The sequence below is a fragment of the Grus americana genome, chromosome Z (assembly GCF_028858705.1).
Source record: "Grus americana isolate bGruAme1 chromosome Z, bGruAme1.mat, whole genome shotgun sequence".
Taxonomy (NCBI): Eukaryota; Metazoa; Chordata; class Aves; order Gruiformes; family Gruidae; genus Grus; species Grus americana.
In genome coordinates this window covers 28,895,061-28,906,364 of record NC_072891.1, presented here as the reverse complement: position 1 = coordinate 28,906,364, position 11,304 = coordinate 28,895,061, and the positions used below count along the sequence as shown (strand labels likewise).

Sequence of the window (11,304 nt, the reverse complement as noted above, 5' to 3'; positions counted from 1 at the left end):
TCATATCTCTCACAGCACTTCAGCTCCTGTATCCCATAATGCCGCTACTTTCTTCCATTAAATGACTAACATATATGCATATTTTTCCAAATAACTTAGTGCTTTTCCCCTTATGTCCTAGAGCATCTACTTTAGGAATGATAACTATCATTCCCTGTGGTGCCCTGCTGATGTGCCATACACTTCTGCTTTCCTGAGTGCTGAATATGCCACTCTTTTGAACAAATATTTCCTAATGAGATTTTGAATATCAGACAGATTTCCTTCACTGCCTGGAAATACATTGAATATGGTTTCTTCGTGGTCACTGGCAATCAGGACAAATATTACTTCACTTTAGCCTGATCATTTATGTTTATGACCTGTGATTCATTTCCTGAATACGATATTAACTTAACATCTCTTCTCAACGTACCCTGTTATTACTTACGCAGCACTGGCCACGTCTTTCAGGAGAGCTTTTCCACTGGCATTTTGACAGCAAATGTTGTCATTCTTCTGCCATTAAATTTCCACGTAATTTATGAGAAATTTTTCCCTAGTAATCACTTTAATGGTCTTTTTCCACTCCTATGCTGCTTCTGTGCAGCTAATGAACTTTGCTTTAGCAATGTATAATCTCTGATGGTTTTGAGATCTGAATTTTCACCCTTTTTCAGAACTGAAAAGATGCTTACTGAGCTCAGGCTCCATTTCAGTTTCAGTGCTACAGGCTTTGGATCTGTTTCATTTCTTAACAGAAGTTCTTCAGCTACAAGTAAATCCAGGTTTAGTTTTATGTTTCCCATTATGCAATTACACAAAAAGGACTGGGGAAAACAAGCCAGTACTATTTTAGCAGTCTAAAATACTTTTTCTCTGATGCAAAGAGTTTGTTTTTTGAAGGTCTGCTGTTTGATCCAGGAGATGTAACCAAATCTTACAGAGTCCCTTGAACTGCAGTTCTTGAACTGCTTCAGTTGATTCCTGATACAACTCAGTGATGTGGTTTTCAGCGTAATTTGTCTCCAAAATCTCACATGAGGGAACATGAGATCATACCTCCAGCCCAGTTAATCCTAGCCTGACAGCTAGGACGGCACTTTCTACAGCTTCTATCTTGGAATAATCTTTCTGTGACTAATTTTCACTTCAGTATTTCAGCCTATTAAAACATTTCGCGTGTTTGTAATCATCAGTTGGCCTAGTAATTCTGAAATCTCTCATATATTGATGGCAGACTGTGATAACTCTGAAGCTGAAGTATTTATTGCTTTTACTTTCAATAGCCCACAGTGATTCCGCTGTGGGTTTTTTTTGGTTGTGGGTTCCCCCCCCCCCGCCTCCATCTTGGCTCTATTCCCTTTTGCTACAGGTACATTGCCAATTTCATCTTGCAATAAATTTATAAGCGTTCTTTTTAGTTCAGAAAAAACTCTGCCTTCCCCAAATCCCTCTCCAGATCCCCCCTTCCCCTGAATCTGTTTTGTTTCTTTCCTTCTGAATTAGATACTGGGTTTGCTAGTTCAGATAAAATAATATGAGCTGCACCACCCCCACCCCCTTCTTTTCTGAGAAAACTGATTCACTGTTCCAATTTTACAGATATGCTGGACCAAATTTCTGCAGGTCCTACCACCATCCTTTATAGCTGTTTGATCATCCCCTAATTTTCAGCTGTGACGTTAGTTGGCTGGGAGGCACAGGTTGCTCTTCAGCAGCACCTTTTGATACACTACCTCCCTGAGACCTTCTATCACCACCAGATGGAGTAATTTTGGGTTTGTCATTAATTTTCACTATTTAAAAAAGTCTCAATTTTAACAGTGGTCAAAACCTTCTGTATGCATTAACACTCAGTTCCAGTGAGATACCATAAGAGCAAATAAAATTTACACACACATGAAAAGCGCAGCCTTGGCAAAGCCTTGGCTCTGGAAATTACTAACATGGGAATCTTAACATTAATCAGTAAAGAAGGATAAATTATTAACATAGTCTTACAGAAAGAAGAACAAAGGGAACAGTTTGCTGAGGATATTCCGGAGAAGAACCAGTTTAAAAGGCATTAAAATACAGGATAGGACTGCAAGGTCAGTAGTACTTCTACTGATGCCAGGAGGCCCATTGGGTTCAGTCGCGGTGGCGATCAGGGCAGGACCACAGGACAACACGGCTTCTCCTCTCTTCTTGCATCACTCGGTGAGCATGTGTAGCACTGATGGGAACGCCAGGCTTCTTCCCCCATAAATCTGCTTCTGCTCCCTGCTGTGCAGCACAGGTCCAGACCCTGCAAAGCCTGCTTAGCTTTCTGCATGGTGAAAACGGTCGTCAGAGCCAGACATGCGAGTTCCCGATAACCATGAGATTAGTCCCACCGGACTCCTCAGAGAGAGCAAATGGAAACACAATAGCAGACCTGCGGAAGACCAAAACTGCAGACTGTGAACGATCTCTGCCCTGAGGAACACGGGCCGAGGAGCAGGGTTTACAAATACTCAAGTGCAGCAGCGGGTGCCTGGTAACGTAAAAGAGCGTGCAAAGCCAAATCAAAAAACCCACCCGAGGTGGAAGGAAAGTAAAAGGAGACAAGGACTGGCACATGGGCGGTGGCGGCAGACGGAAGAAAAGTCTCGGCGGTTTGGCTTTGACAGGGCAGCGGGGCGCAGGAGAGCTCCACCTGAAAAGCGACGGTACGGCCGGACGGACCGCGGGGAGGGAGGCGGAGCTGGGAGAAGGAAAATGACGGACACTGGGAGGAGGTTTACGTTACACAAGGAAGAAATAAAACACAACGCTTATGTGTTTTCTAGGAAGAAAAAAAATTAAACAGATAATGCCAGACCGGGGACGGACCCGCCCGTGGCAGGGAGCGCCGGCAGTGGTGGGGGAGAAGAAGGAAGGGGAGACGCGCCGCACGGCGCAGATGGCCGAGCCCGCCGGGGCCGCAGCCCACCCCTCACACCGGCCCGGCCGCACCGATGGGCCGGCCCCGCCTCCCGCGCCCCCCGCGGCGCCCCGCCCCTCCCCGAGGAGGCTCCGCTCCGCTGGCCGTGGAGGGGCGCCCCCTGCCGCCTGGGCTGCAGCGCATGCGCAGTGTAGTGCGCTGTGCCTTCCTTCCGGCCGCCATCTCGCTCCCCTCCGCGTGCTGTGCCCGGTCCCACTACCCGCCCGCGGCTCTCGCCTTTTTTCCTCGCTCCGGTGCCGCCGCTTCTGTCCCGGGAAGGTACAGAGGAGACGGCGGGGGGTGCTGGGAGGAGGTTGTTGCATGGCCGAGGACTGCAGATCGGTGGGCGGTGGTGGTAGTTGGGGGAAGGGAAGGCGGTTACGGGCTGGGCCTGAGGGGAGTCTCGCCTCAGCGGCGCTGCGCGCGAGCAGACCCCATCCCGCCCCTGTGGTGGGGCTGGGGCGCCGGCCGGCCGGCCGGGGAGGGTGTGCGGTGAGGGGCGTCTGCGGAGCCCCTTGCGCCCACCTGCCCTGATGCCGGGCTGGCCGCCAGGTGCTGCCTGACCCGCCTTCCATGGGCGCTTTTATTGCTTCCCCAGATGAAAGAAACAATCATGAACCAAGAAAAACTCGCCAAGCTGCAGGCCCAAGTGCGCATCGGTGGCAAGGTAGGAGCCGCCTCCCCGCCCTGCCCTCGGGACTGCGTGTCCTACACACACGAGTGGTCCTGAAAACTGGGATGGGGAGCAGCCCTAAGTACTCTTTGCTTGGCTTGACGGTCCTCGGGGTAGGCTGCACTGCTGCAGGGATCTCTATAGAGTCAGTGCAATAGAAGCAATACGTACTAGCCGAACCTCCAGCGTTTTCTGTTTCGTTTTGTTATAATGTATTACAGCAGACTTGCAGCCTGTGTTCTTCTATTTTAGAAGGCTTGTAGGGTTTGAAGTGAGTAGTCCTTACAGCAAGTGAGCTCAGGTATGGTTTTCATAACATACTACAGAGGGTTATGTTCTGAACTCTTGTCATAAATCCTTAAGATCCCCATGGCTGTTTTTTTGTTTAGTTGGGGTTTTTTTTCCCTTTTAGTACAAAGTTGGAAATTCTGTACTTGTTGTACTCTTGTAATGGTAGAGTAATACGCTCAGAAGACGTTTTTGTTACAACGTCTGAATATATGTAGCTATGTGATTACTTATAATCTGAAAACAAAGTGTTGATTGTAGTCGTATGCTAGTAAACATTTTAATTACAGTGTCAGTTTTCAGGCAAAAATTCGTGATATTTTTTATACCTGACAAAGTGTACACACAGTATTTTAGAATACAAACTACTTGCTGATAGAGTTTCCAGGAACTTTCATTCCTGTGTTGATTTTTTTTTTTCCTTTAACTGGAGATTTAGGCAGCCTTAAATGAAGGCTAATGTAGTAAGTAACTGGCTTGGTGATTTTCTGTATTCTTTGTATGGGTTACTAGTTAAGCAGAGAATTGCTGTATTATATTGATGATTGTGTGCATGTTACTTGTGTGTGTGTTGACTGTAGAGGCTTTTAATGTTGTCATATAAGAACATGCATTCAGATTACAGCTCTTGCAGTGCTCTGGTCAATATAGGTCCTTTAGACACTTTAAGCAAAGCTTAGAATATGCTGGTGATGCTGTCATTAACTTTTAAAATTTGCCTGTGAAATAATTTGAGTGCCTGAACTTGACTTTTTTGATTTGTTCTGTAACTGGAAATTATTACTGGGATTTTTTTCATGGCATTGCCACCATATAAGCCAAGATGAGTGTGGAGGAGGCAAAGAGGGAGAAGTCACTTCTCCCTGGGAGAAAAGGTTAGGTTGCCTCTGCTGGAAGATTTTCATGATGTTGCCAGGCTGCAGATCTTACAAATAAGCTAAATATTATGTGTAGGTGAGCTATCTGTTATGTTTAGGTGGAGGGCTATTGTAGTACTTTGTCATGTGAAATTTGAGAATTTTGTGTAGAATATTGCTATAGCTAAATGTCATGGTTCTTCTTCAAACATTTTTAGAGGAGTGGCAGATAAGTGTGTAGTATTCCATTGGTGGCCTGCTATACCCACTCCTCTCTAATACAGAGGTACAGGGGTGTGAACAGCATGTCTCAGCACGATCAGGGTAGAATTTGGTTAGTAAAACCATGTAATCTTCAGAAGCTTAAATCTGTGGAGATGAAAGCAGCAGCTGTTCATTTAAATTAAACTCTGATTGTCTGAAGCTTCATATCTGTGTTTAATATGGATAAAAAAGAGGTACATGTTCCTGCATAGCCTTTGATTCAAGACATCATTTTTTGAAAGGTCCTTTTGAGAGGTCTTTTGTCCAGAGAGACTTAATGTATACCTTATGTAGCTCACTTCTTGGGTAGTTAAGCTACTAAAATAAAGCTATTTCTGTTATTTTAGTAGTTTTCAAATCACTGTGCGCGCTAACCTGACAGTAGCAGGGAATGGAGGGAATCAAGCTTTCTAGACAAATGACTAAATTTTTGAAATGTTTCTTCCAAGTGTTAGTTTTGTGTGAATTTGTCATTAATGTTCCTCATTGTTTATAACAATTATGTTAGAGGTGTTCGTGTCCAGCCAGTTTTCTAACTTCTACCAGTTAACTCGAAAGGTATTGCAGCCATTCATACAGCTGGGCAGCAGCACATTCTCTTATTGCTAGCATGTGGCAGATGGGCAACTGGAGTAGGAGGACTTAGATTAGTAGTTAGAGCGTCTCAAAAAGGACCTTAGTTTCACCTATTCCTGGACAATTTATGTCAGATTTTACTGAAGCCTTATGATTGTGCAAGGAATTCTAGAATGATACTTTCTCCTTTTTTGTCGATGTCTCCTAATAAGGACAGTTATTTCCCTGGAGAAATCTAAAGCTCTGTGTCTGTAGGGGACCTTAACCTTTGTTGCTTTTGCTTTCTAAACAAGGATGGTCTGGAATAATATGTAGAAGTATTTTTTTAAAACATATTTTGAGAAAATAAGTGTTCTTCAAATATTTATGTGTAAGTCCATAAGATAGGAGATGTCTATTTTGAATAAAAATAGAGTATTTTGAGTTTTCTTGTATTCATTTGTTAATTATGTGTTGATAACTTTATGGTCTCTGACTATTATAAAAATTTGGCTACAATGTAAGAAAGATGATCTAAGGAAAAATTCATAAGCTTCAGAAATTCCCTAAAACTGTGCTCATTCTTCAGTTTTATGTCTATGATAACAGATAAGGGTAAACTTGCAATTTTTCTTTTCTAAGAAGCTGCAGAATCCCTATAAGAATTGTGGAATAAATGTTTTCAGGTGCGTTGCTTCCTAAAACATCTTCTTAGAGACATCCAGAACTTGCCTTATAGCAAGGGAAAGGCTGCTGCAGTGCACTTGGAGGGGTGGGGTTGTGTGCACTGTGACACAGAAGAACTGTAAGTTGATTTCTGGATGGCTGCAGAGTAGTTAATGACCTTGAGGATTAGAGTTTGTGAAGACCTACTGAAGTATTAATTTGTAACTTTTTTTCTTTTGCAAAGGGTACTGCCCGCAGAAAGAAGAAGGTTGTCCACAGAACAGCTACAGCAGATGACAAGAAACTTCAGTTTTCTTTGAAGAAACTTGGAGTCAACAATATTTCTGGAATTGAAGAGGTAATTGCTTCAAATGGGAAAAAATACTTTTCTATATAGAAATATAAAATGTATCAAAATAAATTTCCTGGTAAGTAACATTCTAAACTTGTCTGTAAGTTATCAGTAGGTCTTTCTTGAGCTTTAAGAATGTCAATTTCCTGTTAAATTGAAAAAGCTTGCTAAGCTGCTTCAAATACTGAATTTTTTTCTTGCAGGTAAACATGTTTACCAACCAAGGAACAGTCATTCACTTCAATAACCCTAAAGTTCAGGCATCTCTGGCTGCTAACACGTTCACTATCACTGGCCATGCTGAGACAAAGCAGCTGACAGAAATGCTTCCTAGCATCTTAAATCAGCTTGGAGCTGACAGTCTGACTAGCTTGAGGAGATTGGCAGAAGCTTTACCCAAGCAACGTAAGTTGAAACTTGAATGCATTTCATGCTGGCAGCTGACATGAAGCTTATTTGTATAGCAACAGTGAAATTCAGTGCAGTCCTGCTGTCTGCAAGCGTATTATAAAATGCTTATAAAGAAATGGAACTCTTAGATCTTATTTATAGCTCAAATCCAACACGTGTATAACTGAATAAAGCAGAGGCACCTGTCAGCATATCTTGCAGCTGGTCTAGGACTGGAAAACTGCAGCCTGGCGTGGTTTCATGGTACTTTACTTCTTGATGTGGCTGCCATATTTTGGCATACATCCTTCATTAAAGCTAGGTAGATGAGTTACTCTGGAAGAGTTGGGTTTTAAAAAAAGATAAACTTTGAGTATGTCTGTTTTGACACTTTGAATGGAAACATAACTAATGCGGAAAGGGACTTGAGGACAGACATCTTGTAACTGCTTTGCTGCTTCACAGGTGTGGTGAAGGTATTTCTTGCATGGGCTTTTTGATAGCTAGGCGGGAATTACACAGTATTTGTAAGGAAGTATGTTAAAATTTCTGTGTGTAGAGAACAGGACTGGCATGAGCATTAAGCTAGATACACCAACTTCCTATTCCATCCTTAAATTAGTAAAAGACCATGAACACTTGTTCTTCCTAAAACTGCGTGGGAAAAGTAGTGGAGGGACTTAAGTATGTGGTGTTTGAAAAAGGTGCTGCTGCTACAGGGTATGCTGATTTTGGCTGGGATAGAGTTAATTTTCTTCATAGGGGCTGTGTTTTGTATTTGTGCTGAGAACAGTGTTGGTAACACAGGGATGTTTTTGTTACTGCTGAGCAGTGCTTACACAGAGTCAAGGCCTTTTCTGCTCCTCACCCCACCCTACCAGCGAGTAGGCTGGGGGTGCACAAGAAGCTGGGAGGGGACACAGCTGGGACAGCTGACCCCAACTGACCAAAGGGATAATCTGTACTATATGACTTAATGCTCAGCTTATAAAGCTAGGTGAAGAAAAAGGAAGAGGGGGACATACAGAGTGGTGGCATTTGTCTTCCCAAGTAATGGTTACATGTGATGGAGTCCTGCTTTCCTGGAGGTGGCTGAACACCTGCCTGCCAGTGGGAAGTGGTGATTGAATTCCTTGTCTTGCTTTGCTTGTGCATGTGGCTTTTGCTTTATCTGTTAAACTGTCTTTATCTCAGCCCATGAGTTTTCTCACATTTACCCTTCTGATTTTTTCCTCCATCCGAATGGGGGAGTGGGCGAGCAGCTATGCGCTGATTAGTGGTCAGCTGGAGTTAAACTGCACAGCATGGGGTGAGAATTGGGAGTGAAAGACAGGCTTGTTGACACTGGGAACATTCCTCATGCCCTGCATGTACAGTCTTTCTACTTTTCTGAAATATCTTGAGCCCATTCCCTCCAAGGTGTGGAATGTCCTAAATACAGAGAAAACAGGAGAAACATATAATTGTGTCCAGTTTCTGGTAGTTCTGAACTTGATTGTTACACTTTTTTTCTTCTTATGTTTGCTGCCAGCAAGACAGCCTCTATTTCCATTCCTAAACTTGATACTTCCCCCTTGTCAACTTCCCACTGAAAAAATCCTTCTTCAGGAGGTGGGGTAAACTCCTGCTTTCTCCATGGAGCTCAGGTCCTTCCTTCCTAATGTCACCTGTGTAGCTTCCTTGTGGTAGTAATAGGGCTTGAAGGGAAAAAAAAGCTTGAAGGATTTAAAATGATCCTCTAAGATACCTCTTCTCATAACAAGGTGGGTATATTCTGAATAAGCTAAATTGTGCGGTTTTAATATTAGGGAAGCTTGTTTAAAGTGCTTGCTTTGTATGACCTAGTAAATGGCTATTCCTTTCCACTTTGGGTGGATGCCAGAGTAGTTGCACAAGACTTTCCATTCAGCATTGTCTGCTAGATTTGGAAGCCTGACATTGAAGAGTGAAGTGTCTGTGATGATTGCATTTGCAGGTGCTAAAGTAAACTTAGTCTGGTCTTGGGGATGAGAGAGGTTGCAGACAATTTACAAGGAAATAACATGGTTTGCTTTTAAAATGTTGTATTTGACACTAAGATGCACTTAAGCTGTAACAGTTTTTTGCTGTTAAAAAACAAAAGGTGAGTTAGTGGTGACCTTCTCCCAAACCTTTTCAGACCAATGTTTATGCATTCATCTCTTTTGGTTCTCTATAAATCAGGGTACAGATCTAGTATGAACCCATCTCTTTCATAATGCTTTTCTTGAAAACTGAGGAGGATTAATTAGGATAAAACTGAGGTGATAGAGAGTATGAGACAGCGTACCCTTGGTAGTACAGCTAAGAATAGCAGTAGAAGTAGTGGCACAGGCACCCAGGGACCTGAGATAGACTATTCTTAGCATTATACTGGTGCAGTTTCATAGATGTTCATTGGTCTGCTACAAGTCTCACTAGTTCTGACAAATACAATGGGAATGGTTAAGAAATTACTGAGTCAGCAGAGGTGTGGACCAGAACACATGGTTACCTCAACCACCTAAGTGTAAAATTGTGCATCCAGTTCCATATTCCTCTGACTTTGCCAGGGAACAATAATATCTTTAAGCGCCTCTAGTCATGTGTGTCTGCCTGCAGCTTCACGGTTACACCTTAGTTTTCATTGAAGCCCTAGGATCATTAGATCCTTTCTTTTCCTTAAAACATGCTGATGTGAAATAAGTAGACCTCAAGAAACACTGAGTAGTCAATAAACCAAGCTGCTTTTAAGGGAAATTGTTAAAATCAGTCTTTGCGCTGGTAACTGAAAATTATTACCATCCGAGGCACTCGGTATTCCTAGATACAAGATTGTGAGTAGTAAACTGGTTTAGCATGCCTCTTTTCATTTCCCTGCTGGGCTGTTTGAGCATTATCAGTAACAAAGGGAATGTGAACTTCCTTTGCTAGTTGAAGATTTTTATCCAGGGGAACTGGATAAAGCATTGCAGTTTAGCTCAGACTGATAATGTTTTCAAAAAACACAAAGCAAAACTAATGAAGATGCCTATAGTGAGCCTGACTGATGCTTTTGAACTGCTTGCTCTTGCAGCTGTGGATGGAAAAGCACCACTTGCTACTGGTGAAGAAGATGATGATGAAGTTCCAGGTAAGAACAAGCATACAGTGGGGGAAAAGGAAGTGAATTTTGCTGAGAGATAATGTGTAGTGTGAGATGATTGGGCCAAGAATGGTAAGAGTATTGACTAGTCACTTGCTGTCAAAATTTCTGTGGGCAGGTTATTCCATTGTTTTCAGACACCATGAGAGACTTAGATGTAATAGTGGTTTGAGCTAGCATGTATAGAAGTGATAGCTATGGCTAAGATAATTATTTAATATTCAATAACAAAGAGTGGGTAGAAAGTACTTTCTCAGTATCACTTTGCCCAGTTGTGGGTATAGTGAAGTTAAGTGCTTTTAGAGTTGTGCTTTATAATGAACCATTTAAAACTTACTTGGTTGAGCAAGAAGAATGAACCACGAAGCTCTTACAAGTTATTTGCTATGTATTTTATAAGCCAAAAGTTTCTTATGTTATAAGCATTTGATATGAAGTAGAAGTTTGAGGGGGGGAAACCCAAAATGTTTGGCAGAGCGAAAATGGGTCAAACTTTAACTTCAACATTCTTCTTTTTCTAGATCTTGTTGAAAACTTCGATGAAGCTTCAAAGAATGAGGCAAACTGAACTAAGTGTCACTTCCTGAATAAAGTTAAAACTTGAAAAAGCTACATGGAGCTGCTATTTTATAGTGTGACTGCTTTGATTTTTATTTCCTGATGAGATCTCAAGATCTGTGATATTTGGAAACTCCTTGAACATGCAGCTCTTTAGTTACTGCTTGTACACATTATTTTTGTGGCCTGATTGAACAAACCTATGCTTTGAAATAAGTCAGATTGCTAACAAATCTCTGCCTAGACAAAATTTTTGAGTAACTTGTATACAAGCAAAACCCCATCTTTAATGAACTTTGGCATACAATAAAAATATAAAACAAACTTTTTGGTGTGGCTTCTTGTCAGAAAAGCAGGGGTAAAAAAAATTGACCATAAATATTAAACAATCATAAAAGGTCTTGCTTTTCTGCAGAGCGTCTTCTTTTTGCTGTGTTAGAAAACTGGCTTCTGGAAGAAATTTTGTCTGCATAATGAAGCATTTTAGACTTAATTGGTGAATTCCCAGTGTTTGCAGGTCAGAGCTACATATGCTCTTAAGTCACTTTGTAATCTGAATTTAAGAAATAGATCTGTATTCCAAAAATAATTATTGGTGGTTTAATATAACATAAAAAGTGTAGGTTGAGATAA

General features: G+C 42.0%; 1 protein-coding gene across 1 annotated transcript; it reads left to right on the top strand.

Moving 5' to 3' along the window:
* Positions 1 to 3,064: 3,064 nt before the first annotated feature.
* BTF3 (basic transcription factor 3) lies at positions 3,065 to 10,995 on the top strand. Its single transcript, XM_054810415.1, has 6 exons — positions 3,065 to 3,205; positions 3,525 to 3,593; positions 6,474 to 6,587; positions 6,785 to 6,986; positions 10,045 to 10,101; positions 10,635 to 10,995. Exons 2-6 carry the CDS (start codon positions 3,525 to 3,527, stop codon positions 10,679 to 10,681), a joined length of 489 nt encoding a protein of 162 aa, XP_054666390.1. The 5' UTR covers positions 3,065 to 3,205; the 3' UTR covers positions 10,682 to 10,995.
* Positions 10,996 to 11,304: the final 309 nt, after the last annotated feature.

What these genes read in the sequence shown, in the direction of transcription:
- BTF3 (XM_054810415.1), top strand. Translation starts at nt 3,525, where the DNA reads ATGAAAGAAACAATCATGAACCAAGAAAAACTCGCCAAGCTGCAGGCC. An exon ending in ATATTTCTGGAATTGAAGAG is followed by an intron (nt 6,588 to 6,784) that starts GTAATTGCTTCA and finishes TTTTTCTTGCAG; the next exon opens with GTAAACATGTTTACCAACCA. An exon ending in AGAAGCTTTACCCAAGCAAC is followed by an intron (nt 6,987 to 10,044) that starts GTAAGTTGAAAC and finishes TTGCTCTTGCAG; the next exon opens with CTGTGGATGGAAAAGCACCA.